Source organism: Engystomops pustulosus, chromosome 9, assembly GCF_040894005.1.
Source record: "Engystomops pustulosus chromosome 9, aEngPut4.maternal, whole genome shotgun sequence".
NCBI classification, from domain to species: domain Eukaryota; kingdom Metazoa; phylum Chordata; class Amphibia; order Anura; family Leptodactylidae; genus Engystomops; species Engystomops pustulosus.
In genome coordinates this window covers 109,674,759-109,694,018 of record NC_092419.1, presented here as the reverse complement: position 1 = coordinate 109,694,018, position 19,260 = coordinate 109,674,759, and the positions used below count along the sequence as shown (strand labels likewise).

The 19,260-nt window shown below is 46.8% G+C and overlaps 1 protein-coding gene across 3 annotated transcripts; it reads left to right on the top strand.

Moving 5' to 3' along the window:
• Positions 1–2,014: 2,014 nt before the first annotated feature.
• Positions 2,015–19,188, top strand: POMT1 (protein O-mannosyltransferase 1). 3 transcript variants are annotated; one of them, XM_072125590.1, is made up of 20 exons: positions 2,015–2,155; positions 10,765–10,890; positions 11,065–11,171; positions 11,818–11,868; positions 11,950–12,096; positions 12,507–12,618; positions 12,767–12,832; positions 12,908–13,043; positions 13,539–13,694; positions 13,802–13,932; positions 14,895–14,990; positions 15,067–15,159; positions 15,228–15,324; positions 16,193–16,285; positions 16,387–16,507; positions 16,584–16,681; positions 16,758–16,871; positions 17,114–17,240; positions 17,319–17,496; positions 17,578–19,188. In XM_072125590.1, the coding sequence occupies exons 2-20, from the start codon at positions 10,769–10,771 to the stop codon at positions 17,747–17,749; spliced, it is 2,217 nt and encodes a 738-aa protein (XP_071981691.1). In that variant the 5' UTR covers positions 2,015–2,155; positions 10,765–10,768; the 3' UTR covers positions 17,750–19,188. The 3 variants fall into 3 exon arrangements, with proteins under 3 accessions (XP_071981691.1, XP_071981692.1, XP_071981690.1); XM_072125591.1 differs by having other exon boundaries at positions 2,097–2,228; positions 12,908–13,001; XM_072125589.1 differs by having other exon boundaries at positions 2,097–2,228.
• The last annotated feature ends 72 nt before the right edge of the window (positions 19,189–19,260 follow it).

Genomic DNA, 19,260 nt, shown 5'->3' with positions numbered 1-19,260 from the left:
TGTGTGTCCTGACACCTTTCTATCATAGCCAGCGGTGGTCAGGGGTCAGCATGGGCGCTCTGACCCCACTGTGACTACATCCCCCCATACACAGCGAGCTGCCATGTCCTGTGTGTCCTGACACCTTTCTATCATAGCCAGCAGTGGTCAGGGGTCAGCATGGGCGCTCTGACCCCTCTGTGACTACAGCCCCCATACACAGCGAGCTGCCATGTCCTGTGTGTCCTGACACCTTTCTATCATAGCCAGCAGTGGTCAGGGGTCAGCATGGGCGCTCTGACCTCTCTGTGACTACACCCCCATACACAGCGAGCTGCCATGTCCTGTGTGTCCTGACACCTTTCTATCATAGCCAGCAGTGGTCAGGGGTCAGCATGGGCGCTCTGACCCCTCTGTGACTACATCCCCCCATACACAGCGAGCTGCCATGTCCTGTGTGTCCTGACACCTTTCTATCATAGCCAGCAGTGGTCAGGGGTCAGCATGGGCGCTCTGACCCCTCTGTGACTACACCCCCCATACAAAGCGAGCTGCCATGTCCTGTGTGTCCTGACACCTTTCTATCATAGCCAGCAGTGGTCAGGGGTCAGCATGGGCGCTCTGACCTCTCTTGACCCCTCTGTGAGTACACCCCCATTCACAGCGAGCTGCCATGTCCTGTGTGTCCTGACACCTTTCTATCATAGCCAGCAGTGGTCAGGGGTCAGCATGGGCGCTCTGACCTCTCTGTGACTACATCCCCCATACACAGCGAGCTGCTATGTCCTGTGTGTCCTGACACCTTTCTATCATAGCCAGCAGTGGTCAGGGGTCAGCATGGGTGCTCTGACCTCTCTGTGACTACACCCCCCCATACACAGCGAGCTGCCATGTCCTGTGTGTCCTGTCACCTTTCTATCATAGCCAGCAGTGGTCAGGGGTCAGCATGGGCGCTCTGACCCCTCTGTGACTACACACCCCATACACAGCGAGCTGCCATGTCCTGTGTGTCCTGACACCTTTCTATCATAGCCAGCAGTGGTCAGGGGTCAGCATGGGTGCTCTGACCCCTCTGTGACTACACTCCCCATACACAGCGAGCTGCCATGTCCTGTGTGTCCTGACACCTTTCTATCATAGCCAGCAGTGGTCAGGGGTCAGCATGGGCGCTCTGACCCCTCTGTGACTACACCCCCCATACACAGCGAGCTGCCATGTCCTGTGTGTCCTGACACCTTTCTATCATAGCCAGCAGTGGTCAGGGGTCAGCATGGGCGCTCTGACCCCTCTGTGACTACACCCCCCATACACAGCGAGCTGCCATGTCCTGTGTGTCCTGACACCTTTCTATCATAGCCAGCAGTGGTCAGGGGTCAGCATGGGCGCTCTGACCCCTCTGTGACTACATCCCCCCATACACAGCGAGCTGCCATGTCCTGTGTGTCCTGACACCTTTCTATCATAGCCAGCAGTGGTCAGGGGTCAGCATGAGCGCTCTGACCCCTCTGTGACTACACCTCCCATACACAGCGAGCTGCCATGTCCTGTGTGTCCTGACACCTTTCTATCATAGCCAGCAGTGGTCAGGGGTCAGCATGGGTGCTCTGACCCCTCTGTGACTACACTCCCCATACACAGCGAGCTGCCATGTCCTGTGTGTCCTGACACCTTTCTATCATAGCCAGCAGTGGTCAGGGGTCAGCATGGGCGCTCTGACCTCTCTGTGACTACACCCCCCATACACAGCGAGCTGCCATGTCCTGTGTGTCCCGATTACACTACATTACACTATGCAATACTAGGGGTAAGCCAATGGGCGTGCCCTACTGCCCCCTTATAAACTGCACCTGGTTCTGACCCAGTGCGGATGAACTTGCTATAATTTTTATCAGTATCAGTTATGCAACTACTCGGCACATGAGTGGATCCTGATAAATCTCTGCTAACAACATATTGTGCTACTGTGTGTCATAGGTCACGGGGGTCACTGCTCATGCTCTCAGGTGACTCCAACAAGATGAAGGCGGCTCCCTTTATCCACGACCTTGTATTTGCGCAGCGCGCCCTCTTGTGGTTATGTTTCGCACATCCACTTCCGGCTACGTCTTTACGTGCGCAGCCCTTACTAGTCGAGCGCCGCTCCAATCAGACCTTATGAGTCGTCGCCGGAGAGGAGGTGAGCAATGATCCTGAGGGGTTTACTTCTGTTTTTACCGTAAAGGAGGTCGTGGGCGACTTCACACAGCGAGGTAATGGAGAAAGATAGCGGCCTTCAGCCCTGGTCACTGTTCATACTGCTTAGAAAAACCGCATATCAGGGGGGACGTTACATAAATCTAATGCTAAATTAATTTCTGATAGATGTGTGTCAGCTCCTCAGCATCTCTGCTGTAAATTACAGTCAGAGGCTGAAAACATCTCCTGACCTTATACTTCTCACAGCTCAAGGTTTCTTACCATTGTAGTAAAATATTATTCAGTGTTTCTATTCACTGACAGAAATAGAATAGTGAGTGCAGCGCTGGAGTATAATACAGGATGTAACTCAGGATCAGTACAGGATAAGTAATGTCATGTATGTACACAGTGACTGCACCAGCAGCAGAATAGTGAGTGCAGCTCTGGAGTATAATACAGGATGTAACTCAGGATCAGTACAGGATAAGTAATGTCCTGTATGTACACAGTGAATGCACCAGCAGCAGAATAGTGAGTGCAGCTCTGGAGTATAATACAGGATGTAACTCAGGATCAGTACAGGATAAGTAATGTCATGTATGTACAGTGACTGCACCAGCAGCAGAATAGTGAGTGCAGCTCTGGAGTATAATACAGGATGTAACTCAGGATCAGTACAGGATAAGTAATGTCATGTATGTACAGTGACTGCACCAGCAGCAGAATAGTGAGTGCAGCTCTGGAGTATAATACAGGATGTAACTCAGGATCAGTACAGGATAAGTAATGTCATGTATGTACACAGTGACTGCACCAGCAGCAGAATAGTGAGTGCAGCTCTGGAGTATAATACAGGATGTAACTCAGGATCAGTACAGGATAAGTAATGTCATGTATGTACACAGTGACTGCACCAGCAGCAGAATAGTGAGTGCAGCTCTGGTCTATAATACAGGATGTAACTCAGGATCAGTACAGGATAAGTAATGTCATGTATGTACACAGTGACTGCACCAGCAGCAGAATAGTGAGTGCAGCTCTGGGGTATAATACAGGATGTAACTCAGGATCAGCAATGTCATGTATGTACACAGTGACTGCACCAGCAGCAGAATAGTGAGTGTAGCTCTGGGGTATAATACAGGATGTAACTCAGGATCAGTACAGGATAAGTAATGTCATGTATGTACACAGTGACTGCACCAGCAGCAGAATAGCGAGTGCAGCTCTGGGGTATAATACAGGATGTAACTCAGGATCAGTACAGGATAAGTAATGTCATGTATGTACACAGTGACTGCCCCAGCAGCAGAATAGTGAGTGCAGCTCTGGTGTATAATACAGGATGTAACTCAGGATCAGTACAGGATAACTAATGTCATGTATGTACACAGTGACTGCACCAGCAGCAGAATAGTGAGTGCATCTCTGGAGTATAATACAGGATGTAACTCAGGATCAGTACAGGATAAGTAATGTCATGTATGTACAGTGACTGCACCAGCAGCAGAATAGTGAGTGCAGCTCTGGAGTATAATACAGGATGTAACTCAGGATCAGTACAGGATAAGTAATGTCATGGATGTACACAGTGACTGCACCAGCAGCAGAATAGTGAGTGCGGCTCTGGGGTATAATACAGGATGTAACTCAGGATCAGTACAGGATAAGTAATGTCATGTATGTACACAGTGACTGCACCAGCAGCAGAATAGTGAGTGCAGCTCTGGGGTATAATACAGGATGTAGCTCAGGATCAGTACAGGATAAGTAATGTCATGTATGTACACAGTGAATGCACCAGCAGCAGAATAGTGAGTGCAGCTCTGGAGTATAATACAGGATGTAACTCAGGATCAGTACAGGATAAGTAATGTCCTGTATGTACACATTGACTGCACCAGCAGCAGAATAGTGAGTGCAGCTCTGGGGTATAATACAGGATGTAACTCAGGATCAGTACAGGATAAGTAATGTCATGTATGTACACAGTGACTGCACCAGCAGCAGAATAGTGAGTGCAGCTCTGGAGTATAATACAGGATATAACTCAGGAACAGTACAGGATAAGTAATGTCATGTATGTACACAGTGACTGCACCAGCAGCAGAATAGTGAGTGCAGCTCTGGGGTATAATACAGGATGTAACTCAGGATCAGTACAGGATAAGTAATGTCATGTATGTACACAGTGACTGCACCAGCAGCAGAATAGTGAGTGCAGCTCTGGGGTATAATACAGAATGTAACTCAGGATCAGTACGGGATAAGTAATGTCATGTATGTATACAGTGACTGCACCAGCAGAATAGTGAGTGCAGCTCTGGGGTATAATACAGGATGTAACTCAGGATCAGTACAGGATAAGTAATGTCATGTATGTACACAGTGACTGCACCAGCAGCAGAATAGTGAGTGCAGCTCTGGGGTATAATACAGGATGTAACTCAGGATCAGTACAGGATAAGTAATGTCATGTATGTACAGTGACTGCACCAGCAGCAGAATAGTGAGTGCAGCTCTGGAGTATAATACAGGATGTAACTCAGGATCAGTACAGGATAAGTAATGTCATGTATGTACACAGTGACTGCACCAGCAGCAGAATAGTGAGTGCAGCTCTGGGGTATAATACAGGATGTAACTCAGGATCAGTACAGGATAAGTAATGTCATGTATGTACACAGTGACTGCACCAGCAGCAGAATAGTGAGTGCAGCTCTGGTGTATAATACAGGATGTAACTCAGGATCAGTACAGGATAAGTAATGTCATGTATGTACACAGTGACTGCACCAGCAGCAGAATAGTGAGTGCAGCTCTGGGGTATAATACAGGATGTAACTCAGGATCAGTACAGGATAAGTAATGTCATGTATGTACACAGTGACTGCACCAGCAGCAGAATAGTGAGTGCAGCTCTGGGGTATAATACAGAATGTAACTCAGGATCAGTACGGGATAAGTAATGTCATGTATGTATACAGTGACTGCACCAGCAGAATAGTGAGTACAGCGCTGGAGTATAATACAGGATGTAACTCAGGATCAGTACAGGATAAGTAATGTCATGTATGTACACAGTGACTGCACCAGCAGCAGAATAGTGAGTGCAGCTCTGGGGTATAATACAGAATGTAACTCAGGATCAGTACGGGATAAGTAATGTCATGTATGTATACAGTGACTGCACCAGCAGAATAGTGAGTACAGCGCTGGAGTATAATACAGGATGTAACTCAGGATCAGTACCGGATAAGTAATGTCATGTATGTACACAGTGACTGCACCAGCAGCAGAATAGTGAGTGCAGCTCTGGGGTATAATACAGGATGTAACTCAGGATCAGTACAGGATAAGTAATGTCATGTATGTACAGTGACTGCACCAGCAGCAGAATAGTGAGTGCAGCTCTGGAGTATAATACAGGATGTAACTCAGGATCAGTACAGGATAAGTAATGTCATGTATGTACACAGTGACTGCACCAGCAGCAGAATAGTGAGTGCAGCTCTGGGGTATAATACAGGATGTAGCTCAGGATCAGTACAGGATAAGTAATGTCATGTATGTACACAGTGAATGCACCAGCAGCAGAATAGTGAGTGCAGCTCTGGAGTATAATACAGGATGTAACTCAGGATCAGTACAGGATAAGTAATGTCCTGTATGTACACAGTGACTGCACCAGCAGCAGAATAGTGAGTGCAGCTGTGGGGTATAATACAGGATGTAACTCAGGATCAGTACAGGATAAGTAATGTCATGTATGTACACAGTGACTGCACCAGCAGCAGAATAGTGAGTGCAGCTCTGGGGTATAATACAGGATGTAACTCAGGATCAGTACAGGATAAGTAATGTCATGTATGTACACAGTGACTGCACCAGCAGCAGAATAGTGAGTGCAGCTCTGGGGTATAATACAGGATGTAACTCAGGATCAGTATAGGATAAGTAATGTCATGTATGTACACAGTGACTGCACCAGCAGCAGAATAGTGAGTGCAGCTCTGGAGTATAATACAGGATGTAGCTCAGGATCAGTACAGGATAAGTAATGTCATGTATGTACACAGTGAATGCACCAGCAGCAGAATAGTGAGTGCAGCTCTGGAGTATAATACAGGATGTAACTCAGGATCAGTACGGGATAAGTAATGTCATGTATGTATACAGTGACTGCACCAGCAGAATAGTGAGTGCAGCTCTGGGGTATAATACAGGATGTAACTCAGGATCAGTACAGGATAAGTAATGTCATGTATGTACACAGTGACTGCACCAGCAGCAGAATAGTGAGTGCAGCTCTGGGGTATAATACAGGATGTAACTCAGGATCAGTACAGGATAAGTAATGTCATGTATGTACACAGTGACTGCACCAGCAGCAGAATAGTGAGTGCAGCTCTGGGGTATAATACAGGATGTAACTCAGGATCAGTACAGGATAAGTAATGTCATGTATGTACACAGTGACTGCACCAGCATTAGAATAGTGAGTGCAGCTCTGGAGTATAATACAGGATGTAACTCAGGATCAGTACAGGATAAGTAATGTCCTGTATGTACACAGTGACTGCACCAGCAGCAGAATAGTGAGTGCAGCTCTGGGGTATAATACAGGATGTAACTCAGGATCAGTACAGGATAAGTAATGTCATGTATGTACACAGTGACTGCACCAGCAGCAGAATAGTGAGTGCAGTTCTGGGGTATAATACAGGATGTAACTCAGGATCAGTACAGGATAAGTAATGTCATGTATGTACACAGTGACTGCACCAGCAGCAGAATAGTGAGTGCAGCTCTGGGGTATAATACAGGATGTAACTCAGGATCAGTACAGGATAAGTAATGTCATGGATGTACACAGTGACTGCACCAGCAGCAGAATAGTGAGTGCGGCTCTGGGGTATAATACAGGATGTAACTCAGGATCAGTACAGGATAAGTAATGTCATGTATGTACACAGTGACTGCACCAGCAGCAGAATAGTGAGTGCAGCTCTGGGGTATAATACAGGATGTAGCTCAGGATCAGTACAGGATAAGTAATGTCATGTATGTACACAGTGAATGCACCAGCAGCAGAATAGTGAGTGCAGCTCTGGAGTATAATACAGGATGTAACTCAGGATCAGTACAGGATAAGTAATGTCCTGTATGTACACATTGACTGCACCAGCAGCAGAATAGTGAGTGCAGCTCTGGGGTATAATACAGGATGTAACTCAGGATCAGTACAGGATAAGTAATGTCATGTATGTACACAGTGACTGCACCAGCAGCAGAATAGTGAGTGCAGCTCTGGAGTATAATACAGGATATAACTCAGGAACAGTACAGGATAAGTAATGTCATGTATGTACACAGTGACTGCACCAGCAGCAGAATAGTGAGTGCAGCTCTGGGGTATAATACAGGATGTAACTCAGGATCAGTACAGGATAAGTAATGTCATGTATGTACACAGTGACTGCACCAGCAGCAGAATAGTGAGTGCAGCTCTGGGGTATAATACAGAATGTAACTCAGGATCAGTACGGGATAAGTAATGTCATGTATGTATACAGTGACTGCACCAGCAGAATAGTGAGTGCAGCTCTGGGGTATAATACAGGATGTAACTCAGGATCAGTACAGGATAAGTAATGTCATGTATGTACACAGTGACTGCACCAGCAGCAGAATAGTGAGTGCAGCTCTGGGGTATAATACAGGATGTAACTCAGGATCAGTACAGGATAAGTAATGTCATGTATGTACAGTGACTGCACCAGCAGCAGAATAGTGAGTGCAGCTCTGGAGTATAATACAGGATGTAACTCAGGATCAGTACAGGATAAGTAATGTCATGTATGTACACAGTGACTGCACCAGCAGCAGAATAGTGAGTGCAGCTCTGGGGTATAATACAGGATGTAACTCAGGATCAGTACAGGATAAGTAATGTCATGTATGTACACAGTGACTGCACCAGCAGCAGAATAGTGAGTGCAGCTCTGGTGTATAATACAGGATGTAACTCAGGATCAGTACAGGATAAGTAATGTCATGTATGTACACAGTGACTGCACCAGCAGCAGAATAGTGAGTGCAGCTCTGGGGTATAATACAGGATGTAACTCAGGATCAGTACAGGATAAGTAATGTCATGTATGTACACAGTGACTGCACCAGCAGCAGAATAGTGAGTGCAGCTCTGGGGTATAATACAGAATGTAACTCAGGATCAGTACGGGATAAGTAATGTCATGTATGTATACAGTGACTGCACCAGCAGAATAGTGAGTACAGCGCTGGAGTATAATACAGGATGTAACTCAGGATCAGTACCGGATAAGTAATGTCATGTATGTACACAGTGACTGCACCAGCAGCAGAATAGTGAGTGCAGCTGTGGGGTATAATACAGGATGTAACTCAGGATCAGTACAGGATAAGTAATGTCATGTATGTACACAGTGACTGCACCAGCAGCAGAATAGTGAGTGCAGCTCTGGGGTATAATACAGGATGTAACTCAGGATCAGTACAGGATAAGTAATGTCATGTATGTACACAGTGACTGCACCAGCAGCAGAATAGTGAGTGCAGCTCTGGGGTATAATACAGGATGTAACTCAGGATCAGTATAGGATAAGTAATGTCATGTATGTACACAGTGACTGCACCAGCAGCAGAATAGTGAGTGCAGCTCTGGAGTATAATACAGGATGTAGCTCAGGATCAGTACAGGATAAGTAATGTCATGTATGTACACAGTGAATGCACCAGCAGCAGAATAGTGAGTGCAGCTCTGGAGTATAATACAGGATGTAACTCAGGATCAGTACGGGATAAGTAATGTCATGTATGTATACAGTGACTGCACCAGCAGAATAGTGAGTGCAGCTCTGGGGTATAATACAGGATGTAACTCAGGATCAGTACAGGATAAGTAATGTCATGTATGTACACAGTGACTGCACCAGCAGCAGAATAGTGAGTGCAGCTCTGGGGTATAATACAGGATGTAACTCAGGATCAGTACAGGATAAGTAATGTCATGTATGTACACAGTGACTGCACCAGCAGCAGAATAGTGAGTGCAGCTCTGGGGTATAATACAGGATGTAACTCAGGATCAGTACAGGATAAGTAATGTCATGTATGTACACAGTGACTGCACCAGCATTAGAATAGTGAGTGCAGCTCTGGAGTATAATACAGGATGTAACTCAGGATCAGTACAGGATAAGTAATGTCCTGTATGTACACAGTGACTGCACCAGCAGCAGAATAGTGAGTGCAGCTCTGGGGTATAATACAGGATGTAACTCAGGATCAGTACAGGATAAGTAATGTCATGTATGTACACAGTGACTGCACCAGCAGCAGAATAGTGAGTGCAGTTCTGGGGTATAATACAGGATGTAACTCAGGATCAGTACAGGATAAGTAATGTCATGTATGTACACAGTGACTGCACCAGCAGCAGAATAGTGAGTGCAGCTCTGGGGTATAATACAGGATGTAACTCAGGATCAGTACAGGATAAGTAATGTCATGTATGTACAGTGACTGCACCAGCAGCAGAATAGTGAGTGCAGCTCTGGAGTATAATACAGGATGTAACTCAGGATCAGTACAGGATAAGTAATGTCATGTATGTACACAGTGACTGCACCAGCAGCAGAATAGTGAGTGCAGCTCTGGGGTATAATACAGGATGTAGCTCAGGATCAGTACAGGATAAGTAATGTCATGTATGTACACAGTGAATGCACCAGCAGCAGAATAGTGAGTGCAGCTCTGGGGTATAATACAGGATGTAACTCAGGATCAGTATAGGATAAGTAATGTCATGTATGTACACAGTGACTGCACCAGCAGCAGAATAGTGAGTGCAGCTCTGGAGTATAATACAGGATGTAGCTCAGGATCAGTACAGGATAAGTAATGTCATGTATGTACACAGTGAATGCACCAGCAGCAGAATAGTGAGTGCAGCTCTGGAGTATAATACAGGATGTAACTCAGGATCAGTACGGGATAAGTAATGTCATGTATGTATACAGTGACTGCACCAGCAGAATAGTGAGTGCAGCTCTGGGGTATAATACAGGATGTAACTCAGGATCAGTACAGGATAAGTAATGTCATGTATGTACACAGTGACTGCACCAGCAGCAGAATAGTGAGTGCAGCTCTGGGGTATAATACAGGATGTAACTCAGGATCAGTACAGGATAAGTAATGTCATGTATGTACACAGTGACTGCACCAGCAGCAGAATAGTGAGTGCAGCTCTGGGGTATAATACAGGATGTAACTCAGGATCAGTACAGGATAAGTAATGTCATGTATGTACACAGTGACTGCACCAGCAGCAGAATAGTGAGTGCAGCTCTGTAGTATAATACAGGATGTAACTCAGGATCAGTACAGGATAAGTAATGTCATGTATGTACACAGTGACTGCACCAGCAGCAGAATAGTGAGTGCAGCTCTGTACTGGGGTTGTATAGTAATTTTAGCATTTTGTTACATCTGGTTGCTATAGTTAGTTAGTTCTCTTTTTCCCTGTTACTATTAGTGTGTTTTCTGTTCCTGTCCCACCAGTAAGATGGCAGCTGTAAAGAAGTCTCCATTCATTGTCACCTTGGAGATGAACCTGGTTGTGGTGGTCCTGACTGTGTTGGGTCTTGTGAGTCGGCTCTGGAATCTCCATCATCCTCCGGCTGTGGTGTAAGTTCTTTAGGCTCCTGCACTGATCCGTGTTTTGTACATTTATTTATATGCAGGTTTCTATGACGCTTGAATTCTATGTCATCACATAATTATCTGTATGGGATAGGGGGGGGGGGGGGGGGGTCCTGTAGCGTTGGCCGCCCCTTTTATGCTGCGGTCTCTCCTCGGCAGGTTTGATGAGGTCTATTACGGGCAGTTCGTCTCTCTATATATGAAGCGCATATTCTTCTTAGATGACAGCGGCCCTCCACTAGGACACATGCTGCTGGCTCTCGGAGGTAAGAAGACATGACTGCAAGTGCCCCATGGCAATCCTGTAGATTGTAAGCTCTTCAGATCAGATGCCTTCTTTTACTTAAAGGAAACCTGCCACCAGGGACCTCATTGTCACTAAAGAAAGGTTACAAAAGCCCCTTACACCTGCAGTGCACATCTGACTTTCTGCTTTTTCTAAACCTTTAAATTACACTATATAGTTGTGTGATAACTTACCTTGCACCCTGACAGAGTCCTCTAAGTAGTCCCAGGGTTTGGGTTTTGGTTTAGATGCATTAAAAAAAAAAAAACATGTGACTTATTTGTGCTGCTCACTCCTCAGCTCTCAGTCCCCACCTTTATGCTCCTGTATAGCTCCTCCCTGTTGTATTTAAAAAAAGAATGAGGTGTCATCTTTCTTAAAGGGGCTGTCTGTGAATGAGCTGCTGGTGGATAGCTGATCCTCAGTGCAGTTACAGCCTGTGATCACTACAGAGTATGGGACCAGCAGCTCATCGCTGTAGATTGACCATTGGTTACATTGTGTTTATTACTTGCTGAGAATCCATGTAATGCATCATGGGAAAGCCAATGGTCTGGCACGGGCTGCAGGGGAGGATCATGTGATGTCTGTAGTTTCCACTCTGCAGTGACTTCTCTTTCTTGTAGGATATCTGGGGGGGTTTGATGGCAATTTCATGTGGAACAGGATTGGGGCAGGTAAGTGTCCCCGGGGGGTTATTGTGCGCTCAGGCCGCTATGTATACAATGTGATCTGGATGTGTTGTGTCTCCCCTGCAGAATACAGCAGTAACGTCCCTGTGTGGTGCCTGCGCCTGCTGCCTGCGCTGTGCGGAGGCCTCACGCTCCCTCTGGCCTATCAGATCGTGGTGGAGCTGGGATACTCCTGCTGGGCCGGGGCGGCTGCCGCTCTCCTTCTTCTTTTTGGTGAGTGTTACCTGAAGCCGTTGCTGGATGTAATGTAATATTCTTCTGTGTATGGGCTCATCTGCTCTCAGATATGAGGGGTGTGACTTCTGTAACACAATTTTATTACCGCAATGTATATAATGTATAATGTAATGTGAATGTAATGTATATAATGTATAATGTAATGTGTATAATGTAATGTGAATGTGAGTAATGTATATAATGTATAATGTAATGTGTATAATGTAATGTGAATGTGTGTGAGTAATGTATATAGTGTATAATGTAATGTGTATAATGTAATGTGTATAATGTAATGTGTATATAATGTATAATGTAATGTGTATATAATGTATAATGTAATGTATATAATGTATAATGTAATGTGAATGTGTGGAGAGGTGTGATACTTGTTATCCCTGTTGTAGAGAACGCTCTGGTCACTCAGTCCCGGCTGCTGCTTCTGGAGTCTGTCCTCATATTCTTCATCCTGCTGGCCGTCTTCTCATATCTCAAGTTTCATAGTCATCAGCAAACCAGGTGAGAGAGGCGGAGCCATGACCCTGCCCGCGCCTCTGCTGCCCGTCCTGCCCCTCTCCTGCTCTTCCTGCCCCTCCTGGCCCGCTCCTGCCCCTCTGGCGCCCTCTCCTGCCCTCCCTGACCCTCTCCTGTTGTCTCCCCCTTGCAGTCCCTTCTCTGGTCGCTGGTGGCTGTGGCTGATCCTTACGGGGGTCTCCTGTTCCTGTGCGGTGGGGTAAGTGGCACTTTCTGCTCCTACATTCTGTCCTTCCAGGACTCTGCATGTGACGTCCTCCTCTCCCCATCTTAGGGTAAAGTATATGGGGCTCTGCTCGTACCTCCTGATCCTGGCGCTGGCGGGGGTGCACGGCTGGGAGCTGCTAGGAGACAGGAAACTGTCCAATGTATGTATAGGGGGCGTCATCTCTCCCTCTGGTGCATCGTGGGTAGGTGTATTATACTCCAGAGCCATAAGAAGGTCTCATGGACTCCCATTGATCATTATTATCATTGTGTGTGTGTAACATAAAACTGGTAGTTAATCTATCACAGCTATAGTGTGAACACGGCTATAGATCTCCTGTAGTGCAATGGTTTGTTCTTATGACAATAGTTTGCTGGTGATGGGCAATTATATTATTTTATATATATTCTGCCACTAGAGGTCACTGTTTCACATGACACAGGAAGAGCCTTTAGCTATAGATACATTGTCAGAATATTGTGGAGTGTAATCACTTTTAGGATTCTATAGACAATTCTACAGGACTCCTATAATCTCCCTCAATAGTCAGATTTCTCCCATGTTATCACCATGAAAGCTATTAGAAACACCAAGTGTCTACATAGTCCCCTCTGAGCTGCCAAGTCTCATACCCTCCAGCCCCCCTGCCATGTTTTGCCACCTCCTGGGGGTATCATCCCCGTTTCTCTATGTGCAGGTGCTGGTGCTGTGTCACTTGGGGGCGCGGGTCCTGGCGCTGCTGCTGCTTCCAGTGTTTCTGTATCTGGGGACGTTCTACATACATCTGTCTATTCTGACGCGTTCTGGGCCCCACGACCATATGATGAGCAGCGCGTTCCAGTCCAGCCTGGAGGTAACTACATGACAAATCTCATCCGTACTGAGCACAGGGCCCTGGCCCCGGTGTCCTCTCGCTCCATGCACTGGTCCGGGGAAGTAACTTGTTATTCCCTCTCTCAGGGCGGCCTGTCTCGGATCACCCAGGGGCAGCCGCTGGAGGTGGCCTTTGGCTCCCAGATCACTTTGAAGAACACGATGGGTAAACCGATGCCCTGCTGGCTGCACTCGCACAAGAACACCTACCCCATCATGTAAGTGCCTGCATCTAGGAGGGGGCGTCTCTGTTTGGTTTGTTACCCAACGACCTGTGAAAGGAGATAAGTCTGATTGGTGGAGGTCGCCCGCTGGGGCAATAACAGCAGCAGGGGTCATGTTCTCTGTAATGGGTGCCCATGTCCTGCCCTGGAGGAGGGAATGGTTTTTAGTTGCTTCATGGAGGCACTTTGTGACCTATAAAATACTTGTCCATCCCTTAATGCAGATTTGGATGGATTTCTATATTTTGGGGTTGGCTTTGCCCTATTGATGGAAATGTATTCACTTTTTGTGTGTGTGGGAGGCGGGGGGTTGTACAAAGATCATCAGTTCTGTAGATAATTGTATTTTTATTATTTTGGGGTTCACCCTATGCCCTAAGTACCATGTTATCTTTATTGTACGGGTCAGTACAATTACGGTGATACCAAATTTTTATATTTTTTGCTTAGATTTTATTCTACAAAATTAGTAAAACATCTCATTTTTGCATCACCAATTTCCAAGGGGCAGAACTATTTTATGTTTTGGCCAATAGAGCTGCTTGAAAGCTTGTTTTTTTGGGGGGAGGATACAATTTCGGTATAGAAGATATATTTTTTTAAAATTTTTTTTTTTTTGTGGTACAAGATCACAATTATTCGTGTGGGGTTTTTTTCCTCCTGATAATGAATTTGTTTTATTGTACGGGTCATTATGGACGCGGAAATACAATACATGGGGGATTTGTATAGGATTTTCACTTTTATTTTATTTATTTTTTTACTTTGTTTCACTATGGGACATGAACAAGCAACCATTCGACGTCCCATTGCTGCATGGAGCAATATCTGACAATCTCTGTGCTGCAATACTACGTCATGGATACCAACAGGTTAATTATAGGGAATGTTCCCCTAATTCTGTGAATAGCGATGGCCCTCGTTGTATGTCCTGTGTAAGACCCTCTCCTCGGCAGGTACGAGGGGGGACGTGGGAGCTCACACCAGCAGCAGGTCACCTGTTACCCCTACAAAGATGTCAACAACTGGTGGATTGTGAAGAGCCCGGCGCGGTAATCGCAGGATCCTGTGTGTGATGTCACTGACATAATAGAGACGTGACCTCACACGTTGTCACTTGTCACCCAGGCAGGACATGTTTGTCAGCTCACCCCCCCAGCCAGTGAAACACGGAGACATCGTACAGCTGGTGCACGGAATAACAGCGCGCTTCCTAAACACGTATGTACCGCGTCTGTCCTGTGCTCCGTGTGCTCAGGCCTCCGTGTCACTTCCACGTTTTCTTACAGGCACGACGTGGCTGCTCCCTTTTCTCCCTATGCCCAAGAAATCTCCTGTTACATCGACTATAACATCTCTATGCCAGCGCAGACGCTGTGGAAGGTGGTGAGTGTCAGCTCTTCAGCCAAGTAGCTCCCGTGCATATGATCCACACTGACCCCTGTGTTTCATTTACATAGATATTGAAATGGCAAAGCTTTATTGACCTCAGACAATTCACCTGGACACACTAAAATAAACGTTAAAGAAAATCTCCCATCAGAATCCATCACCAGGGACGTGGCCTCCTTACTTCTAAAATCAACTTTTAAATTGATGCCCCGGGGGTGCTACTAAAGCTCCTTCGTGTTGCAGATTCACAGGCTATTAGACTGCCTTCTGTAATCTCATAAGGTAGGAGGGGCACTGGTAACACCCCCAGAGCCCTTCTCGCTCATTGGCAAAATTTGAAAAGTTGAAATTAGAAGAGAGGAGACCGTGGATAACAAATATAAGACGATTCCTTCAATCCCGGTGTCTAGATCTGTGAGTAATGTCCCTGGTTTATCAGGATGGATTCAGATTTTCTTTATCCATAATCCATAATAATATCATCTTTTTATGAGTTTCTGAGAAGGGCATTTTATTCCCTCTCTCAATTCTCTGTCTTCTTCTCCCTGTTTGAGGAAATCTAACAAATCTGTTCCTGAAAACTCCAAGATATTTAAAGGACATGAACCACCAGGATGAAGGACTGTAGGCAAATAAGCCTGAGGGTCTCCATAGGTGTTGTGGGAGCCTGGAGCCCCTCAGGCTCATTTACATATCACCTTTCTTCCTGGCGGTAGATGCCCTTTAATATATTCTTCCCTTTTCAAAATCCTTCTGTTACCTCCTGTAATGTTAACAATGATGTTGTGTGTACCGGGGTCTTATCCCTCTCCTGCTGCCCCTGGAATATCTGGACTCGTAAACATTTATCCGTTATTTCCAGGACATCATCAACCGGGAGTCGGATGGGGACACATGGAAGACGATCCTGTCTGAAGTGAAGCTGCTGCATGTGAACACGTCGGCCGCCCTGAAGGTGCTTGGAGGCTTTTGTCGCCTGTTATTAGTCCTGTGTTCCTGTAAATTTATGTATGAATAGGAGAATGTAATAATGTTCTTCTCTCCATCTGCTATCAGCTCAGTGGCTTCACGTTACCAGATTGGGGCTTCAGGCAGCTGGAGGTGGTGGGTGACAAGATGGCCAAGGGATCTCATCCGAGCCTGGTGTGGAACGTGGAGGAGCATCGATACGGGAAGAGTAAGTGCAGAGACGAGGCAGAACCCCATGATCCGCCCCAGTCCTGTGATGCCCTCAATATCTCCACTTCCTCCAGGTCGGGAGCAGGCAGAGCGAGAGCAGGAGCTGCACACTCCGGTACAGATGGACGTTGGGAGGAACCTCAGCTTCATGGCGCGATTCTGGGAGCTGCAGGTACGTCCCTTGTATAGAGACAGACATGGAGGTGCTACGTGTAGCCGACATTCATCTATCTGCTCCATCCTCACAGTGGAAGATGCTGACCATGAGGAGCGAGAGTCCAGAGCACAAGTACTGCTCAGCACCTCTAGACTGGGTCACACTGGACACCAGCATCGCCTACTGGCTCCATCCTAGGACCACAGTGAGTAGATGCTTATTGGCCTATATGTCTGGATGGGTGGGGGGCACAAATGTCCTCTGTGGTCTGTACTTCCCTGTGGGACAGGGAAGTATTGGGCTAAGGACCAGTTTGACCTATAGTAGACATTTCCATATTTTCTGCTTTGCCTAGACATTAGCGTCTGTAATTTATGTGACGTAGATTTCAGGCCGCCCTGTTATTCCCCTCCGGGGTCCTGCACTGCTCATGTCTTGTACCTTCAGGCTCAGATCCAGCTGCTGGGGAACCCGGTCATCTGGTATTCTGCCAATGCTGGAGCCATAATTTACACCGTCCTCTTCCTGTTCTACCTGCTGCGGCAGCGGCGGAGAATCTATGACATCCCACAAGGTCAGAACTCTTGTGTTTATAAACTTACAAAGTGCCGGCCTCCTGCCCACCAGGGATAACCCTGTGTTGTGTCTGCAGGCGCGTGGCAATCCTTCCAGCTTGCTGGGACGTTGTGTCTCGGTGGTTGGGCTGTGAATTACCTGCCGTTCTTCCTGATGGAGAAGACCCTCTTCCTGTATCATTATCTCCCAGCACTGACCCTGCAGATCCTGCTTCTGCCTCCGGTCCTGGAACATGTCCGGCACCATGTGATCCGGTGAGGGTTCTGCACACTGTATGATGACTGCTTCATCCTCTCCTGTAGGGTCTGTGCTCATGTATCCAATCTCTGTTCCAGGTCGGATACTGTACAGAATACCTTCTCAGCCGTTCTGCTGGTGTGGATGTCCAGCATCATCCTGACCTTCAGTAAACTTTGCCCTCTGACCTATGGAGAGCCAGCCCTGTCACCGCAGGAGCTCAGAAGTTTAAGGTGGAGAGATACCTGGGACATTCTGATTAGGAAGTGACGGTAGGATGAGACCCTGTAATACTTGCAATGAATGAGATGAGTGTAGAGGAATAGTGCAATGTAGGTTAGGGAGAGGTGTCACTATGGAGGTGAGCAGCAGGTGGCGCTGTGGTCTATTGATTACCATAGAGCAGACGGTCTGGATGTCCTGCAATGAGGACTCTACTACACCACAGAGCACTGGAGGAGCTGCATGGAGTGGAGATTACAGGAATCGATGCTCCATCCACACAACATAAGGATATGATAAAATGTAACATTACAGAGAGACAGATCCTAGAATACGAGGTGTTTCTATTCACTGACTGCAAGCACCAGGCTAAAAACTGGCCTGATCCTCTTCAGCTGCACACAGCAAACAGAGATCCTGCCCCTGGTGAGAAATGAAAACTATGCAGAACTTTTTATTCTCTGGTAATTTCCTTTAATGACGGATGTTATTGCGTGTTACAATGAGAATACAGAGGCGTCGGGAGGAGCCATTCTAATAAGGGTGTAACAGTCGTGCTGGCCGGACAGATACATGTAATGGTACGAGGACTACAACCACCAGCATTGTGCGCATCACTGTTGTCTCATTTCAGTCATTAAAAGGCAGCAGCAGCCTGGACGCAGAAATGTGTAAACGACGAGTGAAATGTAGCGTCTGATTATCTACAGCAGCTGCGGACCCCAAGTCGCGTTCCAGCATGCTCCAGGGCCCCTGGAGGTCCGCTCATTTGCATAAGCATAAAGTGCAAAATTAAGAGAATTAAGCTACAAGGTGGGTTGAGTATATAGAGCCGGAGAGGTGGCACGCGCCATCCAGGAGGCCAAGAGCTTCAGCCAGCGCCTCACATCTCAGCCTCCGGGGCCCCTGCACAGGGAAGGGGCCCCCAACACTATAACAACAAACAAATCTACTGTCTGTGAACAGAATCTAAAAGGTTAATAGAGCGATGTGCCCCGGACGGGGTAACTAGTAATAGATAGTGGATTCCTCTGTGCGATGTAACCTTGGCTCCGCCCCCTGACTGTGGGGAAGGGCTCCGCTAATCTGCTGCATTGCATAAAGTGAGCCCCATATAGATACATACATCTCACTGGCGCTTCTGCATATGCGTTTTAATGGATAAGATCACTGCTTGCTAGTGCACTGATCACTTGTGTTGTGTCTGTAGAACTGGAAGACAATGGTGTAGTCTGGACGCATAGTAACATTACAGCAGGATAAGACCCTAGAGGTGAGCTCACTACCCCGGGACATTAGCAGGAGCTTCATTATAGGATCGTGCTGCTACAATCACATAAAACCCGCTGAGGTTTGGGGGCTTCCACCCGATGCCATAGTCTCTATGGGGGATATTTATCAGGATACCAGCGACCCGCCAGGATCTGAGATTATTCCCCTCTATGCCGAGGGGGCCGCGCCTGAGAAATCTCCCCCCTGTCCTGGTCCCTTCTAGTGGGAGCTGCAGATACTGCACTGTGCGTCAGGACATCACAGGTAAGACTAAACAATCTCACCTC